We start from the raw sequence: 24,361 nt of genomic DNA, 5'->3' as shown, positions 1-24,361 counted from the left end.
CATATGTATGTTCATCGGCGCTAGGTGATATAGATTTTAGGTTAGGACCACCAAAGGAACACGGCTACTAATGCCAAATTAGGCGCGCCCCACAAAAAATAAACCACTCCTTGCTAATAGAGTTTTAAGTGGGACACACAAAATATCTTAGAATTATTATAGATTTCCTATGGGAAAAAACAAAACTTGTTGGCTATGAATTAGGAGAGCTCGTAAAGGAATTAAAAGGAATGCTCAAAATTTTCAGTCTTTACTTATTATTATTAGAATAAATCAGAGCCGAATCAGTTAAGGTAATGTTTAATAGTTGACAGTCAAATTAAGCTTTTATGTACGCTCATGCTCAGCAGTACATAAAGCTATACAGCAAAATTGTGTAAAATGACTGTCAACTATCAAATATTATCTTAGCCGATTCGATCGCAGGGTTTGCATTTGAGAGTGAAATCTAATTCCCGTTTACACCTGTCAGTAAATGATCTCTCACTGCTTTTTCCTGTTATATTTAATGGGACAATTTGAAAATCCTTTTTTAATTCATAAATTAAATTTACTCTACTTGCTTCTATAAAATACCCTCAGTTATATTATTTCTCTCAACTTCATCAAAAATAATCAGGTGACGAAGTCACATCGACACCTTTTTACACCGGAGACACAAATAATGCAAGAGACAAAAAAGAGAGCAAAATATAAGCTCAACAGGTCATCTTCATCATCATCACTATTATCAGAGATAAAATAACTTAAAGAACAACAACAACAACAACAACAAAAAACTACATTATAGAGGCGTAGTCCCCACCCTTGAAGATGAAGATGAGCATTAAATAGATAAGAAAAATATCTCTCTTTAAAAACTCTTTTAAACTTACCCGTCTATCTTGTGCATTAACAGGTTAAATTTGATTTTTTGTTTATTTTATCCAATATAATATGTGTGCAGCTTAAGAATTCACCACTCGATAAAAATTCCTCTAAATACCGTTAGGATAAAATAAAAAATTCCAGAAACAAAATTGCTACACGTTACGAATGCGACTATCTTCTTTTTTTTTAGGTTAAACTTTTATCTCTTTTTTTTTTAATCCTTACTTAAGTTACGTATAAAATGTTCATCAATATCTCTTACGACTTGAGAGATGATGATGATGATGGGTTTCTTTGAAGAAAAATGTTTACTTAATATTTTTACTTGGTAGTAAAGTACTTTAGTTAGCACTTTTGCAACTGGATAAACTAGAAGATACAAAACATATAAAAAAAAATACACCAGGTTCTAGTACGACAACACAACGAACGACTCTAGTACGACGACGATGACGGTACGGCGCGCTAAAAAGAGAAAAACGATGGGAAGAACGAGGTGAATGCACTCTTTTTTTCCTCTTTTTTTTTACACAATTCACAATTATATTATTCTTCTGTTTAAACTATACACGTAGTAGGTACATCTATCTATCTTTTTTAGATACAGTAGCGAGCAAAAAAAATGCAAACAATAAAGACATTTGCATTTTTTTGCTCGTCTAAAAACGCATATTTAAGTAGACTTTTGACCAAATTATGGTTTTGGAATAAAATATTCCACAAATTGACTCTGTTTAATGAAAATAAAACAGTTTCAATATGCCAAATTTGGTAATTTAGACCTTGTTCAAAAACTCTTTAAACCTCTTTCGTTTGCATTTTTTTTGCTCGCTACTGTATATATTTTTATTCTTTTTCTATATGTATTTTTTTTTTTTTTCACTTCTTGAACAAATACAAAAATTTTTGTTTAAACTATATTTAATTTTCTCTATTTTTTAATTCAACTCAGCTGACTATAATAATTACTGTAGATAGAAAAATGATTTAAAACTTTTTCTTATCAAAAGATACAAGTTATTCCAGAAAAAAAAAATGAGAAATCCGTTAGATAAACTTCTACATTTTCTATACAAAAAAAAAAATAAATAAAAAAGGTACAAAGTCCCAACCTTACGGATTCAATAAAAATGATGACGACTTCAACGGAACGCAGGTAAGAGAAAACTAAACACGGATCGTTTCACTTCTCCATGAAAAAGGTATCCATCGGATTCGCCGATTGAATGCTTCAACAAATAATCAACCTTCCACCAAACCTCTTTGGCAGTGGCGTATTTGTAGGGGGGACTCAGAGGGCTCAAGCCCCTCTAAAGCGTCGAAGTTCAAGTCATAATGTACATGATTAACTGAAACTTTTTCGTAAATCTTAGAGATTTAGAGGGAGGTGAGATACTCGAGCCCCTCCAACAAGTTCTGAGTCGGCTCTTTCTGTTTGTGTGAGTTAGATTCATAGCTAAAATTGAGGGTTTGGGTAGCTTTAAATCGGATTTTTGTATTCTTTACATTAACCTATGTTATGCATTCAAAAAAAAATGTTTGTTATTTAATTGTATATAAAAAAATAAGTATAAAATTTATCCAATGCGTGATTTGAACTAAAAACTAACATAGCATAATAAAAGTACCCAACACATTTTAAATATTCAACAAAAAACAAAATAAGTAATTCGCAGTTCATAACATTTATCAGTAAAGTACCATTCATATGGAGATGCGAATTGCGTCTGCGAATTAGTAATGGTAGCTAAATTTGACAATTCCTTCATATGAGTGGTCGCAGTGAGCTGCGAACTTTAATACAAAAATTTAAGCTTAATTAAGAGTGAGGTTAAATGTTCGTAGCTTTGTGGAATGCATGTTGAATTTGTGGACTGCGAATTTATATTTGACAGTTCGCAGATCGGAGTTGGTGTTCGCAAAGAAAATATTAAAATGTGTTTTCTTTTGTAGTTTTAACTAGTTTTACGTAATATTCTATATGTAAATATGATCACTTATTCACTTCAAAGAATTATTCGCAGACGCAGGTGGCAGCTCATATGAATGGCACATAAGACACTAACCAAACAATTAGTTTCAAAATTTGTTGGTAATCCTTAACTTCATATACATAGTTACAAAAAAGAAATTTAACTAACAATCATTCATAAATCTATTTAAATATTTAATTTTGATTAAGTATAAGTAGTTTCAAGTAAAAACCACAAATATATCTTCCATTTGAGTTTGACTTATTATAACAGATTGCAATACATATTTTTAAAAATCTTTTCATTTTTCTTAACCTATTAAAAACACTATAATGCCGGTCATCTTGTAATCTGTCAGGTTTTTTTTTAGCAATATCAATTTTTTTTTATTTTCTTTGAATATTTTATTAATAAATACCGTTTAAATTTTAGATAAATCAAAGAAAAATCAAAAATTTTCAAAAAAAAAGAAAAATATCCAAAAACGGTAGGTATGAATTTTTTTTTTTTTCAAAATTTAACCTTTTTCAAAACTTTTATTTTTTCTTTGATTTATCTGAAAATTAAACTGTATTTATTAATAAAATGTTCAAAGAAACTCAAAAGAAGTTGATTTTGCTCATTAAAAAGTCATTAAAAGTAAGTCATTTACAGCTGCAAATATGTGATGATTTATTATAATAAGTCTGAAACTTTGCAGATCAATTTCAACTATATTAAGCTTCAAAATAAGTCTCAGTTAAATATTATCACCCATAGTTATAAAATAGCGGCACATTTCCAAAAAAAAAAACGTAAAAAGGCCTATTTTGATAGCTTTTCTAAATTGATCTCAAATGTAAGAAAACATTATTTTTAACAAAGTAAACTTAATTTCTTTGTAGAAAATTAAATGAAGTTTTTAAATGTATCCTTGAATTTTTTTGTAAAATAATCCGTTTTTGGGGTATTGATAGTCAAAGTCAAGAGTATGGTACAAAAATGGAACAAGTTTGAAAGTAAAAGAATCTTGAAGATAAATAAATAACCTTTCTTAAAATAATAATAATGTAATCAGAAAAAATTTTCTCACTTTTTTAAGAGAAAAACAAAAAAAAATTGGAAAATTTTGGTTTTTGAACATTTTCAATGATTTAGCTATTTTACCGTTCGAAATAAAACATTTGGTACTAAAGTTCTAAAATTAAAAGAATGTACCTTTCACATGCTTTTATTTTGTCATTATACGATTTTTTTTACTGAGATACAGCCTATCGAAAATCACTAAAAAAATCAAGATTTTTTTATGTTCCTTTAATTTTTTGGGCTAGTATATTTTATTTACTTAAAAGGTCTACAAAAAAATTTTAAAGGCAACAAAAAATAATTGAAACATTTTTTACAGGTCGGCCCCTCTAAATTATTTTCTGAATACGAGACTGCTCTTTGCACCTCTGTTTCACCTGAGTTAGCTATATCTGGTATGGGATAGAGAAAAGAAACAACTTGCGTGTCACTCTCTCTATACCATAACCCAACTGAGAGCGAGTAAGAAAACTATATAGTGACTTACTAATGTCAGTGATGTTGTAAAAAAAAACAACAAAAAGTTACACAGGTAAAAGCGGAAAAGGTAAAAAACTCAGTACCTACGTGGTAGCGAGTAAAAAGACTCTCTACCGAGCCCTTTTAACAACACCACCGTGGTAGTTAAACAATCTACAGGTAAAGCTTCTACATTAGTTACTTGTTTGTATATCAGCTAAAGAAAGTGTCTTTGAAAAAGAGCAAGGTTGATAATTTGTTGGTTATCTTCTACCTACATTAATATTTATTTTTTTTTTCCATGCACCTGACTTAATGTATAGATACATTTGTATGCATTTTACTATAGAGGTTTTGCGGAATTCGTGATTTGCTTATTACATTTATCAATCATTTGGTTTTTTTCTTTTTTTCGTGCATACCTAGTTTCATTCACCGGCTTAAATTGTGGTGACTCAAGATATGAGAGGTGATGGCTATGTGTGTGGTAGAAATTATTTCCAGAGGAAGTTTCAGCGATACGATATTTTTTGTTTATTTAGGAAACTCTGTATTTGGTGATCGGAGCTCGTAAGCTCGTATTCGTTGTCGTAGTAGTTTATGTCAAATCTCTTCAACCATTTATGGAGAGAAATGTTCTCTTTTGTTGTACAGGTGAAATCGAGAAGACTCTTTTCGGAGAATGAATTTTTTATTTTTGTTAAGAACAATACGTGAGAGAGAGTAGTGTTTGTTCGCAATTTGTATTTTTGTTTTTTGGTTGAAGAGATTTTGTAATAACAGAGATACCTTAGTCATATATTAAAATATTGTTTAATAAATGAAAAAGCGTAATAATTCAGAATTAAATTCGGAAACTTGAAGTTAAAGCTGTAATCAGTTTGCAAAAGAAGACAGATCTATTATTTTTTTTATGATTAAAGCCTGGTACGCTGCTCACGCTAAATTTTAGCTCCCATACAAATTATCGAAAAATTTTAGCTGAGCTAAAATGAGTTCCATACAAATTATTATCGATAACTTGTATGGGAATTTTATCTTGGCTAAAATTTAGCTCGAGCAGCGTACCAGGCTTAATTACATAAAAATAAAATAATTGGGTATTATATTTTAAAGCAATTATTAAATTTTTAATTATATTAAATAGCATTTAAAAAAAATCAATTCTGAAAATTTTCGTGTCGCGGTGTTTTTATTATAACACTCCTCCGAAACGGATTACCGAATATTATGAAATTTTCCTAACAAACATATGTCTCATGAGACATGTCCCATGTATCACACATACATGTGCCTTAAGATATGTCCCATGAGAAATGTATCATGATACATGTCCCATGAGATATTTCCGATGAGACATATCGCATGAGACATGTCCCATGAGACATTTCCGATGAGAAATGTCCAATGAGACATGCCCCATGAGACATGTCCCATGAGACATTTCCGATGAGACATGTCCCATGAGACATGTATCATGATACATGTTCCTTGAGACATTTCCGATGAGACATGTCCCATGAGACATTTCCGATGAGACATGTCTCATGAGACATGTCCCATGAGACATTTCCGATGAGACATATGTCTCATGACATGAGACCCCAAGTAACAATTTAGCTTTCATAAGGGTCAATGCAAGCTATTTTTTGACTTGTTTAAGAAGAAGGACAAGTCTTATGCAAATCATTTTGGCGCACATTACCGAATTTCCCCAAGACCTTCCTCCACAGGCAATCCACAAGCTAATAGCTTGTGACGAACAGCGTAAAACGACCTTATGCAGGCCTTTTTACAAAACAATGAAACATTTTAGGGAAACTATAGCTTCGCTAAGGAAACTATAAGTTATAAGAATAAAAAAAAAAGATTTTATTGATTTTTTTTTCTTTTAATTTTTTTCTATTTTGTTTTTTCATCTTTTTTGGCCATGTCAATGCTTTTCCTGTCGTTCTGAAATGGGAAGAATTTTATTTTAATTGAAAAAGAACACATTTTTTTTTTAATTTCACAAATGGCCCCGCCAGGAATCGATCCCACGTATAGCCTGGTACGCAGCTCGCGCTAAATTTTAGCTCCCATACAAATTATCGAAATATTTTATCTGAGCTAAAATGGATCCCATACAAATTATCGATAACTTGTATGGGAATTTTATCTCGGCTAAAATGTAGCGCGAGCTGCGTACCAGGCTTATACCTCTGCATACCAAGCCAGCACCTTACCAGTAGACCATACTCGAATATTAAAGATGAGTGGCAAAAAGGGAGCTAATTGAAACCTCACATATAAATGCAATGTTTTTTTCTAAAGTGTTACAAACATTGCATATCTGCAGGATAAAAGCTTTGCATACTTATTGGTGAAAAACATTGCATACTTGAGAGATGAAAACATTGCATATTTACAAGAACCTCTTGGAACAGGTCTTATGAAAGCCTTCTGTCACTTGAAAATAGAAGGCTTCTTTAAAACGGTTCAAACAGGTCTTATGAAGGTCTTCTTTAACTTATATTTACAAGGCTTCTTCTAAACACTTCCAGATGGCCTTAAGGAGATGTCCTTGGTTTCCAAAATGGATGATTTGCGTAAGTAAGTCTTAAACTAAACTTACACAAACTATAGCTTGCCGAATCGAAGAAAATGGACCTTATGCAAGTAAAATTGTTACTTGGGACATGTCCCATGAGACATTTCTGATGATACATGTCCCATGAGACATGTCCCATGAGACATTTCCGATGAGACATGTCCCATGAGACATGTATCATGATACATTAAATTAATTTTGAATTTTTTTATTTTGACTTTGACAGAATACTCGATGATATTTTTTCGTTAGCATTTTCGTTGTCGACTTTGGAGACTTGAAAATTTTTCGTTTTTTACTAGGCTTTAGCAATAAATAGCTCTCAGTACTTAATAATCGGCACAAAAACGTACAACACGACATTCAACTGTATTATTTTTTCTTGTCATACAAAAAATGCAAACAAAAATTGCAAGAAAAAAACAACAAAATGTAATCATTACCTAAGATATATACTTCAAAACATATCCCAATTCCATACTCAACAAACACATCCCAAACTGCAATAAAAATAAAAGCTCATTGGAAATTTGCAAATCTGCAACAAACTGCAACCCTCTGGAAAGCACACACACAAAATACAAAAAAAAAAATATGACAACCGGTTGGATATTAGAATAAAAGCTATTCTTGTTGGGTTTTGCAAATTATATTTCGCATTTTCTTGTAAAAAAAAAAATAGTTCTAACAATTTGTTTCTCTCTTATATATTTTTACTATTTTACAATGAATAATAAACCAAAAGAAAATTGCAAATATTGGGATAAATGTTATCAAAAAAATGAACATCATTTAATAACTTATAATCATCCTACAGCAACTAAACCAAAAGAAGAAGAACCAACAACTGAAATATCTCCTAATAAATCACCAATTCCTCCGGGTAATAATGAAAAACAAGATGATTCCATTGAAGAAACTAAACCAGAAACTACTTCCGTCGTTGTTGACGACGACGACGACGATGAACCAAAAAAACATGAAAAAACCCCAAAAAAAAGACACTCCTCCGAAGCTTCTGATAATACAGTAAATACCCCTCCCAAGAAAAATCCCTCTAAACGTCTATGGGATCATTCCGAGGCAAATATAAACGAAAAGGAACAATCTTCCTCGTTCATTCATGAGAAATTTCTCGTCAAAATGCCAAAAGATTTCTATTTATTTTGGAAATTTGTCGTCACCCATCCGACAAAAAATTCCCTTAAACCATTCAATTTTGAATTGGTTGGTCCTTATGATTTCTTGGCGGGAAAATTCGCCCCAGGCCAGAACAAAAGTCCCGGCGACTATTTGCGTCATTGGCGATTCTTTTATGATCCACCCGAATTCCAAACAATCTTCGTTAAGAAGGGAAGTGGAATCCATTATGGCTATTGGCGGGATGATCCAAAAGATGAAGAAAACTTGTTGATTGTTCGAAATGATGCTTCGAAAGGGTGTGTCTTTGAATTAATTGCAACAAATATGTTTGATGCTTTTGCATATTTCTTGGAAAAAGACTATCAAGTTACTCCATTTAATCACAAAGTTTTGGGAGACATGCGAAAGACAATTAGTAACTTTGTGCAAGAAAGCAAATTCGATAGAAGGTCTTTGGTTGAGGCCAAGGTCGAGAGAGCTAAGAAAATTAGCGCTAAAACATTTCACAATGTTGGAATTGTTGTCCCGGTGAATAAAACAACAGGTGTTGGTTATCGTCCGTTGACAGACAGCGATTCGAATATTAAGAAGATTCTCAGTGCTTTGGAAAAGCCTGGAGAATTGTCCAAAGAAGAAGCTAAAGAAATGGTTATGGAGAAATTGAATCCAATTATTACAAATTCAGTGATAGCACTGGATGAATGTGATTTTGGCACAAATCTTGAGCTGGGAATTGATTTGTTTTGTTCAGGACATAAGGAATTGCATGAGATTGTTCAGAATCTACTTAATCCTGCTTATAAGTTGCTTGGAAGACCACAATATATGGCGATATTGAAAGCACATTTGGCTGATAGGAGAAATAGTTATAAGTTAAGCATTTTGGATTGAATTTTTGTTGTTGCAAAAAAAAATATATAAAGAAAAATATTAAATAAAATGAATTTCTTGATGTAATTAGGTTGTTTTTTTATTTTTTATAGATTTTTTTTTTTTTGACGGGAGGAAATCTTCAAAAGACACTTGGCAGTATTCGACACCAAGTAGTGTGGGACTCTTAACCACTAAAACCACCTCTTTATCAGGACCAATCTTGAGAGATCGACATCAGATTTTTCTTTCTTAACTTTGTAAAATCACTTTGGGGGAAGTTTAAAGTTTTAATACTTATACTTTCCCATGTTTTTTTAGACCATAAGCTCATGAGGCTTGGTTCTTCTTAATCTCCGAACATGGTTTCTGGTATTCAAGACGGACACCATTTCAGAATTGGTATGACTTTGCAGTCTCTGATTATGCGATACAGCGTATTTTTTAACAATTTCTGTAACCGTTTCTATTTGCAAGTCACGATGTAGATCGCTATTTCTTATGTACCAAGCTGCATTAACTATTCCACGAAGGACTTTGTTTTGGAATTTTTGGATGATTTCGGTATTTGTTTTATTTGTACAGCCCCATAATTGGATACCATAGGTCCAAACAGGCTTTAGTACTTGATTATACAGCTATATTTTGTTTTGGGTTGATAAATCAGAGTTGTTACCAAGTAACCAGTACATTTTTCTATATTTCAAGTTAAGTTCTTTTCTTTTCTTTTTGATGTGCTCTTTCCACTTTAGCTTTGCATCCAAAGTCATTCCAAGGTATTTGGCCGTATTGGCGTAAGGTACAGCTTGATTACACTGGTCAACAAAATTAAACTTTTTTTTTGTTACAGAAACCAAGGTATACTTTTCTATAGGATTTTGGTGTGCTGAGCTCGAATCCGAAGTCAAAAAAATTCTATCACATCACGTTTTTGAGATAATCCCGTTAGAAAATCGAAAATGCCTCTTTTTACCAGTTTTCGAGATTATTTCTTAGCTTTTGGTAATTTGTTTTAAATAAATTTGTAACGGTTTCTAATAGAACTAAATCTTGTCTCTCTTAATCCGTTTCAATCTTTTAAAAATCTCTTTTCTTCTTTGAGGAATCTGAAATTGAAATCAACGTGTTTGGTATATCTCATGTTTATTTGCTTTTAATAGCAAATCTCGAAATGTTCTTTGCCAATCGCTTTCAAATTTTGACACAACGTTTCATTTACATTCAAGTAAGTTCTTATCTTGTTTTTAACAAGAAAAAAATTAAATTTTTCTCACTAGTAATTATTTAGTATAACTATCTGACACGGTCACGCTTTGATGTATCTCACCGCGATTCACCACCTTCGCAAATATAAAAACTTGCAAGATTCTAAATGGAACGTTTTGTTAAAATTTGAAAGCGATTGGCAAAGAACTTTTCAAGATTCGCTATTAAAAGCAAATAAACATGAGATAAACCAAACACGTTGATTTCAACTTCAGATTTCTCAAAGAAGAAAAGAGATATTTAAAAGAATTAAACGGATTTAAAAAGACAAGATTTGGTTCTATTAGAAACCGTTACAATTTTATTTAAAACAAATAACCAAAAGCTAAGAAAAAATCTCGAAAACTGGTAAAAAGCGGCATTTTCGATTTTCTAACGGGATTATCTCAAAAACGTGATGTGATAGAATTGTTCTGATTCTAGCTTAGCACCCAAAAAACCTATAGAAAAGTATATCTTGGTGTCTGTAACAAAAACCTTGTTGACCAGTGTTATTAATGAATATTGGAATATTGTTTATCTTTTTATTTGTAAAGTTTATATGTGAAGATTTTGTTTCATTGAGTTTGATACGCCATTTTTCGGTCCAATCTCTGACTGTGTCGACGGCATTTTGTAGTTTTACTGCTGCCTTAGAGACACATTTGTCGGGTACCAAAATTGCGGTATCATCTGCAAAAGTAGCCATTATGGTGTGATTCCCAACTGGGATATCCCTTGTGTATAGTAAATACAGGGTAGGACCTAGGACACTTCCTTGTGGTACACCGGCTTCTATTTTCTTCAATTCCGAATATTCTTGATCGTACCTTACTCTAAACAATCGGTCTGAGATATACGATTTTAATATTTCATAGTACTGTCTGGGAAGATCCCTTTGCAGTTTGTACTCAAGTCCCTCATGCCAAACCTTGTCAAAGGCTTGAGCAACATCTAAGAAAATAGCTGAACAGATTTGTTTTTCTTCTAATGCTTTTTCTATTACATCCGTTATTCTATGAACTTGGTCTATCGTGGAATGTTTATTTCTAAAGCCAAACTGATGATTTGGGATTAACCTTCTTTCTTCTATAATTTTGTTAAGTCTCTTCAGAAGCAGTTTTTCAAAAACTTTTGCCATAATTGGTATAAGCGATATTGGTCTGTAAGACGTCACTTCTGTAGGTGGCTTACCTTGCTTACCTTGCCTTCTATAGATACGGTGATCATCGTCAAGGTTTTCCTAAGACTTTTTTTGTCCGTGGGTAGGTGTTGAAATCTTCAAAAGATTCTATGACGGCAGGAAAACGAGTGGTCATAGATATGTGGGACTCTTCACTAAAACCACCTCGTCCTCTCGACTGCAAAGTTCAGATGTTACTTAGCTAGCAATTTATCTTTCTCGTAGTTTAGTTACATGTTGTAGGTAACTTTCCGGTTAAAGTTACTACTGATGATATTTAAAAATAGCTAAATAAATTTTTTTTAAATTAAATCATTTAAATAATGGTTCAAATTTTGTTATTAAAAAAAATCTATAAGGCTACGGCCACGTCCTGAGCGGCTGAGCTGAGCGGCAATTTCAAAACCCAACAAGTGCAAAAAATTCGATGAGTATTCGGCTCACACGCGGGAGTCCCAGGTTTTTTTTTTTTTATTTTATAATTCTAAATAAAATAAAGTTGGTATGCCATATTTAAGTTAATATAGATCAACACCTAAAACCAAAATTTCAAAAGAATCTAATGACCTATTTTGGAAAATTTGATTTTCCAAAAAAAAAAGAATCAACATTTTTTCAAAAATCCAAAAATGCGTTTCTTCAAAATTTTATTTTTGATTTATACTAAGACTATATAAATGCTTTTGTATAAATAATTTTCATAAAATGTAATATGTCGTTTGAGAGAAATTCAAAGTTAAAAAAAAAAACGGTTCTATGACCGGTAACGTTAATAATGACTTTTGAAAAAATCTTGTTTTGTTAAAAGATTAGGTCTTGTCCAAAAACCACATTTAATTTTTTTTTTAATTTTAATCGTTAAAAGAGTTTTTGAGAAAATTATACTTTTTCTAGGATTGGTGCATCACAGGTGTCGTTTGATAAGCTTCTAAAAAAATTAATTCCATAGAATCATCTGCACAATCTTCAAAAACTGCTACATACCAAGTTTGAAGAGAATTGGTCCATCCATTTAGGCTGTAGCTTCTAAAATAGTCAGAAATTCGAGTCCTAGCTTTAATTACACATATTTTACCATAGCAATAACCAATTTAATAGTCAAGTTAAAGGCTATATCGCTCGGTTAAATTTTATAGTTGAGTTTCCCAACAACAAAATTTAACCGAGTGTTAACCTTTAACCAGACTATTAAATTAATTATTGGTGTGGTGAAATATGTAGAATTCAGTTAAATATTAAAGTGAGCTTTAAATCATTTAAAATTATATTGAAAAAGTTAAAAATATAGCTCTTGCGATTTTGATTCAAAAAAGTTTGTACTCAAGTCCCTCATGCCAAACCTTGTCAAAGGCTTGAGCAACATCTAAGAAAATAGCTGAACAGATTTGTTTTTCTTCTAATGCTTTTTCTATTACATCCGTTATTCTATGAACTTGGTCTATCGTGGAATGTTTATTTCTAAAGCCAAACTGATGATTTGGGATTAACCTTCTTTCTTCTATAATTTTGTTAAGTCTCTTCAGAAGCAGTTTTTCAAAAACTTTTGCCATAATTGGTATAAGCGATATTGGTCTGTAAGACGTCACTTCTGTAGGTGGCTTACCTTGCTTACCTTGCCTTCTATAGATACGGTGATCATCGTCAAGGTTTTCCTAAGACTTTTTTTGTCCGTGGGTAGGTGTTGAAATCTTCAAAAGATTCTATGACGGCAGGAAAACGAGTGGTCATAGATATGTGGGACTCTTCACTAAAACCACCTCGTCCTCTCGACTGCAAAGTTCAGATGTTACTTAGCTAGCAATTTATCTTTCTCGTAGTTTAGTTACATGTTGTAGGTAACTTTCCGGTTAAAGTTACTACTGATGATATTTAAAAATAGCTAAATAAATTTTTTTTAAATTAAATCATTTAAATAATGGTTCAAATTTTGTTATTAAAAAAAATCTATAAGGCTACGGCCACGTCCTGAGCGGCTGAGCTGAGCGGCAATTTCAAAACCCAACAAGTGCAAAAAATTCGATGAGTATTCGGCTCACACGCGGGAGTCCCAGGTTTTTTTTTTTTTATTTTATAATTCTAAATAAAATAAAGTTGGTATGCCATATTTAAGTTAATATAGATCAACACCTAAAACCAAAATTTCAAAAGAATCTAATGACCTATTTTGGAAAATTTGATTTTCCAAAAAAAAAAGAATCAACATTTTTTCAAAAATCCAAAAATGCGTTTCTTCAAAATTTTATTTTTGATTTATACTAAGACTATATAAATGCTTTTATATAAATAATTTTCATAAAATGTAATATGTCGTTTGAGAGAAATTCAAAGTTAAAAAAAAAAAACGGTTCTATGACCGGTAACGTTAATAATGACTTTTGAAAAAATCTTGTTTTGTTAAAAGATTAGGTCTTGTCCAAAAACCACATTTAATTTTTTTTTTAATTTTAATCGTTAAAAGAGTTTTTGAGAAAATTATACTTTTTCTAGGATTGGTGCATCACAGGTGTCGTTTGATAAGCTTCTAAAAAAATTAATTCCATAGAATCATCTGCACAATCTTCAAAAACTGCTACATACCAAGTTTGAAGAGAATTGGTCCATCCATTTAGGCTGTAGCTTCTAAAATAGTCAGAAATTCGAGTCCTAGCTTTAATTACACATATTTTACCATAGCAATAACCAATTTAATAGTCAAGTTAAAGGCTATATCGCTCGGTTAAATTTTATAGTTGAGTTTCCCAACAACAAAATTTAACCGAGTGTTAACCTTTAACCAGACTATTAAATTAATTTATTGGTGTGGTGAAATATGTTGAATTCAGTTAAATATTAAAGTGAGCTTTAAATTTGATTATTGCTAAAGCCCTTAAGGCAACCAGTACTTTTCTCTTAATTTTCCCGGGACTGTGCCGTATTTCTTTAACTTGTAACGGATTATTATTTAAGAAAAAACCCGGCATGTATAAGTGTCCCGTATTTTGCAATCTGTCCCGTATTTGTCCCGTATTCTCTGATTTTGTATTTAAAATTTTAAATGCATATAAGTATATAAATAAAAAGTTTCTTTAATTTTTCAGATAAAAGCAGTAGTTTTAAAAAAGATTAAATAAAAATTTCAATTTTAAAATCATTTAAAATTATATTGAAAAAGTTAAAAATATAGCTCTTGCGATTTTGATTAAAAAAAAATATTTTTGTTAACGACGAAACGTTTACCTTGATATGAAAATTAGGAAGCATTAAGAAAACTCATTTAGAAAATTTTTTTTTTTTTTTTTTGAAAAATCAAAATATTTTTTTTAACTTAACAACTTAATCGTAAGATCCAGTCGTGCATTTTTTTTTTTTTTTTTTAGTTTTGTGTTTGTTACACGTAGCGTAGTTGGCATTTTATTGTTTCTTTCTTTATCTTATAAATTTTCTTTTAATTATATAAGATTTTATAAAACTTACTAGCTGACCCGGCGGACTTCGTTCCCCCTTTTCCAAGTTTTATTTCCAATTTTTGATTTTGTAATGTGTTAACCTTTTCCCATTATACATAGGTACATACATATGTAAAACTGTTTAAAATATTAAACAAAGCAAATCATTTGTTTGACAGCTATTACAAATTTTTATCGGAATTTATTCAACCAATAAAGGTTATATAATTCACAAATATACAAAAACTGGCTCTGGTTTCACTTCTTATTTTTTTTTTGCAAAAAGTGCCTAAATCGATGAATCCCGCCTGCCATTATAGAAAAATATGACTCATTCTCCCTTTCTTTTGTGAAACTGTTAATGATTTGTGTTTTGCACCAGAGGCCTGGAATTCCAACACCAAGAACGATCTTTTTACTTTTTTTTTGTTTAAACAACCTGTTTTCTTATGACGTTATCACGTAAAATTATCGTCCGTAAACCGACTATACAAACAACCATTGTTTTTGTTTTGTTGACTTTCGTTTTAACTTCCAAAATTTTTATTTGCGGAATGTAGCATGCACTTTCAACGCTCATTTTTAATCCACTTTAAAAATAGTATTCTCTCTCTTACATATTTTGGTTTCATTGAAGTTTGTATTTGTTCGTTTCTTAACCGTTACCGTGTGAGTAATGTTGGAGCCAGTAACCGAAACAATAGCAATAGGATAAAATCTTAAAAAAAAAAACAATTAAAAATGAAAAGATTTCGTCTTAATTCTATTCATACATACGTCGAAATATTTCTTTAAAAAAAATAAATCATTTGATTTTTATGCGGAAATTGTATTAATGGTAGTTGAAACAACTTAAACAAATTTTAAGATGCAGTCATAAATTTAATTGAGATATACTGATGGTAAACAATTTTCTTTGCGGGACTAACATTTTAAAGAGTTAATTCATGTTTGTTTTTATTACCCTTGAATATGAGCGATTTTGAACCCCAAATATTGAATTTGCTTATAACTTGACAACATACCAGGTCCAACTATAAAACAAAACCTGTCTCGAACGAACCTTATCACACACACACACACACACACACAAAATTTCATAAAAATCTATATCTACTGTCATTCGGACTTCAAATATGGAATTTAACTATAACTTGACAACAGCGACACCTACTGGGTCCATACCACACACACAAAATTTCACAAAAATCTCTCCAGTCTGGTCAAAATATGCAATTTTTCTAAAACTCGACAACAGCGCCACCTACCGGGTCCAATTATAAAAAAAAACCTGTCTCGGACGGACCTTATCACATAAACAAAATTTCACAAAAAATCTGTTCAGTCGTTCGTTCAAAATATACAATTTTCCTAAAACTCGACATCAGCGCCACCTACCGGGTCCAATTATGAAACAAAACCTGTCTCGGATGGACCTTATCACATCCACCAAATTTCAGAAAAATCTCTCCAGGGGGCCAATTCTGGTTCTGTGAATAAGTGAAACGAAAAGCTTTTCACTTGTTCACTCATTTTATTCTCGTTCTGTGAAAAAATGAAAACAAACATCAAAAATATTCATATAAATATATATTTTTTTCACTAAATTATTTGTGATATCATAGGATGAGAATCGTTTTTCGTTTCAAATGAATCGAAAAAGTGAAAAGAGTGTTTGAAAGCTAAAATGAAAAAGTTTTTTTTTTCGATTCACGTTTTCACAGAACCAAATTGGCCCCCAGTCTGGTCAAAATATGAAATTTTCCTAACTCGACAACAGCGCCACCTACCGGGTCCAATTATAAAAAAACCTGTCTTGGACGGACCTTATCACATAAACAAAATTTCACAAAAATCTGTTCAGTCGTTCGTTCAAAATATGAAATTATCCTAAAACTCGACAACAGCGCCACCTACCGGGTCCAATTTTGAAACAAAACCCGTCTCGGATAGACTTTATCACATACACAACATTTCATAAAAATCTGCCCAGTCGTTCGTTCAAAATATGAAATTATCCTAAAACTCGACAACAGCACCACCTACCGGGTAAAATTATAGAAAAAAACTTGTCTCGGACGTACCTTATCACATAAACAAAATTTCACAAAAATCTGTCCAGTCGTTCGTTCAAAATATACAATTTTCCTAAAACTCGACAACAGCGCCACCTACCGGGTCCAATTATAAAACAATCCTGTCTCGGATGGACTTTATCACATACACAAAATTTCACAAAAATCTGTCCAGTCGTTCGTTCAGAATATGCAATTTTCCTACAACTCGACAACAGCGCCACCTACCGGGTCCAATTATGAAACAAAACCTGTCTCTGATGGACCTTATCACACCCACCAAATTTCAGAAAAATCTGTCCAGTCGTTTAGAAGGAGTAGGCTCACAAACAAACGCACAGGAGAATTATATATATTAGATTTTTTGTCCAAGGTTTAGCTCCCAGAAATATAATCATCGTATCTATTCGTTTCGTGTCAAAAAATTTCGAGGTTTTAATCAAAACTAAAATAACGATGATGGACAAATCCAAAAAAGTGGTTTTGGTCATGACGTCCGTCGGTCTCTGCGTGTCCGTGCGTCCATCTGTACACAAAGCAACAGCCTAAATGGGTGGACGGAATTTCTTGAAAATTGGTACGGATGATTTTTTCGTAATTTACAAAGTTGTTTGTTTTTTTTGTTTTTTAATATCTTCTTTAGAAAGTGTACCCTCCCATACAAATTTTCGAGCTATTGCAATTTTCTCGAAAAAGCTTTTTTTTAAATTTCAATACACATTATGCTGTAACTAATGCAACCAAAACTGCGTTTTAAGATTCTCTAAAAAAAATGCGGATAGTAGAAATATGGTGCATACTTCTGTTTTTTAAGCTCTTCCCCTAAATCGTTAATTTAAACCAATTTTGTTTAAAATTTATATATAGACGGTTTTCTAAATAATAAAAGTTAATGGTTATTTTTAAACTAATATAGAGTCGTGCACTTTATTTTCTAAACAATTAGCTTCTCCTTGATGAATCGTTCGGATCGATTGAAATGGACAAAAAGTATGGCAGCTGCTAGACGAGATTGTAACTCTTGTTGGTTCATATCGTGAGCCCATTCAACACGACCCCAGAATTTCAATTGGAATTCCTCTTCGAGGCGGGATAGGGTTACAGCTTTGTCTGCGGTGATGTGTTGCTCAATCACGGCACAAGAGAGGATTATCGACTTTAGAGTGTCCACAGCAAAGATATAGCCTAGAATAAAGGATTTCTCTATTGAATAGAAGAAGTTCATAAGCAAACAAAAAAAGTCAAACCATAGAGGACATCTTCACTGTGCGATAAAAAGTATTTGGATATCTTCATTTTATCATCATCCGACACAATCGGAGGTAATATACTTGGTGTCTTTTGAATATTTGTGTCGAAACGTTTGTTGAACCACTCAATCACTGGATCCCATTCGTTTTTCTGTAAATCATAGAGATCTTTTTGTTCCTACAAAAGAGAAGCTATTTATTAGAGAGCTGAATTTATTTCATTTGAGGAAATGATTTCCAAAACCAGCTATCGAACCTTAAGTAGTTTTGAGTTAAATACCAAAAACATTTAGATATGGAGCAAAATTATCTTCTACAAATTTATCCTTCACGAAATTTTAATAAAATTAAAGTTTCCAAAATAAATATATCTTAAGTCTATATATTAAAAATTCCTTATTCAAAATTGGTATAGGTATCTGCTTTTGGAAATATAATTAAATTATTTTTTTTGGAATTAAAATTATTTAAAAAAAAAAAAACTTCTTTTTAAGGTAAAATCATGATTTTTTTTATTTATAAACCTTTATCAATGTCAGTCTTTTAGTTTATAACAAGAAACAAAAATACATTTTTATAAATGTAATTGAATTAAAATACGCTTTTGGGTCGCACGTAGTTGCTCTTTTAGTTCGAAGTGTCTAATGTCGAATTCCTTTCAATTTTTTGAATCGCCTCAAAAAAATCGAATTTTTGGTGTTGAAAAGGAACATGAAAACAGGCCGAATTCTTTTTGCGATTGTATGTGTGTCATTTGACAACAATTTTTACACGAACGTCAAGCTGAAACCAAAACAATTTCTGCAAAATAAAACCAGAGATTCCTTTGATCAATAATTTTGTTTATTTTCTTCGGTAATATACATAGATTTATTTTAATCAGAATCAAAGGGAAATTGCAGTTATTACTAAGATCTGAGTGAAGATGAAGTAGAAAATTATTATTTTGGCCGTATGCTGTGGTTTTACAGAGAAAAAATTTTCTGACGACAATTACGAGAAGAAAAGTCACAGTAATTTGACTTTTTCACAAGAACTATGCCAGGAAAAATATATTTTGATCGCACATTGTTTTTTTTTTATTTATTTTATATTTTTCCGCAATAAAAATACGATATTCTATTGAAATTTACTCTTTATTTGAAGTTGGTGTTCTCAAATGAACAAACAACACGAAGAAAACTTTCAGCTTGACGTTTGAGAAATGTCAAATGTTCCAAGTGTGTGTGCAAATCCGTGTAAATCTCTCAAAAAAGAAGGATTAAAAAAAATTCGAATTCTGCTTCGTTTGAGGCGAATTTTTTTTCTATGGAACATGATTTTCAGAAAAAATTCACTTCGAGATCGCCGAAAATTCGATTTTTCAATTGAAAGGAATTCGACATAATATAATAATAATAATAACAGTCTGCAAATTTTGAAAAAAATTGGCACGAGATAAGCTAAAAAATAAATCAATTTACGCAAAAAACCGCAACTTCATTAATATTATTAACTAAAAAACCATTAAGTACACAAAATTTAAACAAAATCGCTAGAACCGTTGTCGAGGAAATTGTAAAACGTCGAAAACGTAATATGGGAGATATGCGTTAAAAAGAAGTTATAAAACAAAAAACGGGACTTGTATTTTGGCGATTTTGTTTGTTTTTATGCCTTTTTTTAGGTATATTGCATTTTTAAATGGAAACAAATCTTGAATATTAATTTTTATATACCATAATGGCTTGAAATTTTGTTCACTACAGTTGAGATTATTTCGCTTTAAAATCTAGCCGTAACATAATCTTAAGAAAACAAATTTGCTTGAACTTTTCTTTTATAAATTAAATTGCTTATTTGTTTCTCAAGCAAAAATAAATTTTTGAATTTTGTTCGACCTATAACGCAGCTGGAGCGAAACGAAAAATTTTGAAGTCTAGAAAGTCAACAGCGAACATGTGAATAAAAATATACCATCGGGTTGCTACTCGATGGTATATTTAAAAAAAAAAAAACAAAAATACAAATAAAAAGATTCACGAAAAAATATGTCCGTTCCGCACTCAGTTTGAAACTGCCGAATTTAGTAATATTTGGTTATTTTTGGTCAGAGTCTGTTCCCAACTTCAAAAATTGTGTAGAAGAGAGCGCTCACGAGAGTAAAAAATTTCCCCACCCTGACAAATTTAGCCCAAAATATGAGTTCGGTCAGATGAAAAGTTGACATATGTCAAACAAATAAATAAAGAAGAAAACAAATCGAACTGCAGTGATTTTTAAATTGAATCGCTTTTACTTGTTTTTTGCATTAAAAAAGTATTAATGTTTATCGAATTAAGCATAAAATATGAAATTGTGTTGCATAATGGTGTTCAACTTGTTCCAGACTTTTTGGCAGTCTTTCGTAGTTTAATTTCCTACTGAGAGAATTCTCTCCCAACTCTCATTAATTTGACAGACTGCCTAATTTAGTGCACAAAAAGTCTTTAACAGACCTATGTCGTTTTCCAAAATTCAAGGAGTGACACTCCTAGCTATATAATCACTCCAAAAGGAGTGATTTCAAATTCCAAAATTGAAAAAGGAGTGCATTTTTGGAGTGAATTCTTCACTCCCAAAATTTTGAAGGAGTGACGGAGTGATTACCAATACTTCTACATTTGACTTCATGGACTGCTTGTCAAATTGTTGGGTGGTTGTTTTAACTTTTTTTTGTGAAGGAAATTATATTTATTTACAAAAAAAATTCAATAAAGTATTGAAAAATCACTAAAAGTGAATTTAAAAGATTGTGTTATTATTTTATTCATTATTTCGTATTACAAACACATGCAAAGCAAACGTCAAATCACTCCACTTGTCAAATTCTTCGTGAACAAATTCCAAAATTGCACAAAAAAGGAGTGATTCACTCCCATAATTTTGGAAAACGACACTAATATCAGAAAATAATCAAAAATCCCGGACAGTTCTAATGTCGTTTTCCAAAATTCAAGGAGTGACACTCCTAGCTATATAATCACTCCAAAAGGAGTGATTTCAAATTCCAAAATTGAAAAAGGAGTGAATTTTTGGAGTGAATTCTTCACTCCCAAAATTTTGAAGGAGTGACGGAGTGATTACCAATACTTCTACATTTGACTTAATGACTGCTTGTCAAATTGTTCGGTGGTTGTTTTAACTTTTTTTGTGAAGGAAACTATATTTATTTACAAAAAAAATCAATAAAGTATTGTAAAAAATCACTAAAAGTGAATTTTAAAGATTGTGTTATTATTTTATTCATTATTTCGTATTACAAACACATGCAAAGCGAACGTCAAATCACTCCATTTGTCAAATTCTTCGTGAACAAATTCCAAAATTGCACGAAAAAGGAGTGATTCACTCCCATAATTTTGGAAAACGACATAAGAATTACCAAACGAAAACGCTATAAGTTTAAAAGCAAAAACAAAACAAAGGAGAATGGGCAAGTTTGTATGTAATGTGGACGTTGCGCGGCCATTAATGAATTTGTTATTTTTTGATGTAATTAAGGTCTACAAATAGATTGTCTCAAAGTTGTATCTTATGTGTGTATTTTAAGTGCAAAATACGATACTCTCTCATTTTCCCTAAATCTGAAGACCTTTATCTTAAATATCTAACCACTAGAACCCAAACTATAAGCATTTTAAAACAACAGTTTCAAGACTATTTTGAGAGTTTCGTTATTCAATTTTTTGTTAGTTTGAATTGTTTGAAAACTTTCGATCAAAATCTTGAAGTGGTTGTCTTAAAAATCTTATATTATGAGTTCTATTGGTCGGATTTTCAAAAGTAATGACTTCAGACTCAGGGAAAATGACAGAGCATCATATTTTATGTTCCAAATAAAAATATAAACCAATTTGTCGTTCATACATTGAATAATGCATTAACGATACTAATACTGCATTTTCTTACATTCTTAACGCAATACTGCGAAACGTCCATAGTAAAAGTTTTTCCTAAGTTACAGTCCTTTCATTTGATACCAATTTTATTAATGGCCGCTCAACGTCCAAAATGCCCATTCTCCTTTAATTTCTTTTAAGATTTCATTAACGAAGTTTTGCATATAAAATTTCGTTTCGCTTCAGCTGCGTACTAGGCTCTAAAACCCAAATAGAAAATTCAATACTGTTTTCAACTTCAATCAGGGACTAATAAATATTGTTAACAAATAAATTCAGTAATTAATAGCGACACCAACTCCAAACTTCCCGAAAGCATTGAAGTGAATAACTTCCATAGTTTTAAAGCGGGTCTACTTGTTTCTGTTCAATTAGAGAGGTCCTTCAGCTCATTTAAGACCCATCTTAGAGACAAACGCAGGAGACTGTTTCCTGAAATCTTTAAAAAGCTTTTTGTAGTTCAGTACTTTCATAATTAAATATCAAGCTCTTTTTTCTTTTTATTTAATAAATGCCTTTTTTGTGGTAATGTGGAATTTTATCAAACGCCTTCTTGATATTTTTTATATTAAAGAGGTCTTATTGGAAGGATAAGGAACATTTTGTATAGGCCATTTTGGAAAAGACATTTGCTGTTCAATAGGCTGTTTTGGAAGTAAATAAAGTCGTTTTTTGACATTGAATAATTACTCTCTCTGTCCTGTTTAGAAAATTATTTTTAATTGAATCATACGCGAGTTGAAAAGACCTAATAAATTACATGCATCTCGTTTGTCGATAGCTGGTTTTGGAAATCACCTCCTCAATCAATAAATAAACTTACCTCTGTTTGATATAAAACTGTATCAGTTGGTAAAAAGTTCAACATATAATTAACCATTTCAGGTTTGCTCAAATGATTTGGATTATCCATTGAAGTAAAACACAATGCCGACAAATGCATTGACGATTGAGCAATAGTTTCTTTTTGATTAGCAAATTCAGTGGCAACGGCAATAGCCAAAGGTTCACTTTTCAATAGAAACGGATTGCCTTTGGGTGTTTTTAATTTTCGATGATCCAAAGTTATTTCATATTTGCCATCGTTGTAGAGGACATTTGTGTTTTTGTAGAAACGTTTTGGTGCAGCTTTAAAAGAATAAAAGGAGATACATTTTTGGTTTCATAATAAAAACAAAAATGTGATGGATTTTATACAACATCAAAAATATTACCATAAAACCTTCGTGGCACGTTATAGAATGATGTTTTTCCATTGAGGAAGATATTTCTCAAGATATTCAGATTAGTGTTCATTATGATTTATTAAGTTTTTTTATTAAATATTTTTAATTTAAAATTTTGATAATATTTTTATTGATACCACCGGTTTCAGCTGCACGAGATGATATCGGTGACAAGAAGGAACCAAAAAATGACAGTTGATAACAGATGATTTTTGGATGACAGAAGTTTAAGGAGGTCTATACACTTGCTGATGTCATGTTCCATTTAGTCCAAAAGATTCAAATATTTTGGTCGGATTCATATCAGTCATATTTTTCCAAAAAATATATGATCCGTCATATAATGGCGTTTTTAATTGGCAATCCGGAATTGTTCTTCGATTCGGAATCCCAATTGAACAGTTTTTTTTTATTCCGAAGAATCTGATGTTTGGTATGAATGTATTGGTTGACTTTGACTTGTGTCACATATACATGTATTCGCGCCAAATTTCATTTGTTTTTATGCTGCAAACATTTTGTGCTCCTCTATGAATAAGGGGGTTCACATTGACTAACTTACCGGACAGACCAGCCGCCGTTTGGTCTGATCTGATGCTGTTTTGATAGTGTGAACACCCATCCGACGACCTGTCCGGTTTGCCGGATGGTTTTCAAAAAATTTTGATTTTTTGGTGGTCGGACGGACATGTTAGTCAATTGAACGACATGTCTGTCCGGCAGACAGTGATAATCCATTCTCTTGAATTTGAGAGCAGAATAGGTGAAAGATACATTAAAAATAAGATGAAAAATGGGTTTTGATGAAAATTGTCTGATGAGTGTGAACGAAAAATATAATTCAGCCATCAGGCCAAATGACAATCGGTCTGTCCGGTAAGTTGGTCAATGTGAACCCCCCTAATGTGTGAGCGATTCTGCTTCTGATTCTGTTTTTAAAACCAGAAGAGAAATTCTCTTTTTTTCAGAATCAGAACTGTCAGTTTTGCCCAATTGAACGCTTTCAGATTGCTTTTTTTGCTTCCAGATTGCCAATTAAAAACGCCATAATTTTTTTCAAAAAAATG

General features: G+C 31.5%; 3 protein-coding genes across 4 annotated transcripts in view; 1 reads left to right on the top strand and 2 right to left on the bottom strand.

The window, feature by feature from the left end:
- Positions 1-1,468, bottom strand: part of LOC129917013 (myosin-VIIa) — a 37,997-nt gene extending 36,529 nt beyond the window's left edge. For both annotated transcript variants that reach the window (XM_055997315.1, XM_055997316.1), the window contains exon 1: positions 876-1,468. The gene's annotated coding sequence lies outside the window, so the exon portion shown is untranslated. The remainder of the gene's footprint in view (positions 1-875) is intronic.
- Positions 1,469-7,466: 5,998 nt separating this feature from the next.
- Positions 7,467-9,057, top strand: LOC129917014 (histone PARylation factor 1-like). The gene has a single exon (XM_055997317.1). It carries the CDS (start codon positions 7,684-7,686, stop codon positions 8,989-8,991), a length of 1,308 nt encoding a protein of 435 aa, XP_055853292.1. The 5' UTR covers positions 7,467-7,683; the 3' UTR covers positions 8,992-9,057.
- An 8,737-nt stretch (positions 9,058-17,794) lies between these two features.
- LOC129917018 (ATP synthase mitochondrial F1 complex assembly factor 2) lies at positions 17,795-23,480 on the bottom strand. The gene is made up of 4 exons (XM_055997321.1): positions 23,283-23,480; positions 22,892-23,196; positions 18,146-18,326; positions 17,795-18,083 (listed from the first exon to the last, which is right to left on the bottom strand). Exons 1-4 carry the CDS (start codon positions 23,362-23,364, stop codon positions 17,833-17,835), a joined length of 819 nt encoding a protein of 272 aa, XP_055853296.1. The 5' UTR covers positions 23,365-23,480; the 3' UTR covers positions 17,795-17,832.
- Between the last annotated feature and the right edge of the window lie 881 nt (positions 23,481-24,361).

Source organism: Episyrphus balteatus, chromosome 3, assembly GCF_945859705.1.
Source record: "Episyrphus balteatus chromosome 3, idEpiBalt1.1, whole genome shotgun sequence".
NCBI classification, from domain to species: domain Eukaryota; kingdom Metazoa; phylum Arthropoda; class Insecta; order Diptera; family Syrphidae; genus Episyrphus; species Episyrphus balteatus.
Note: the sequence above shows the minus strand (reverse complement) of the source record. Positions and strands in the feature narration are given on the sequence as shown.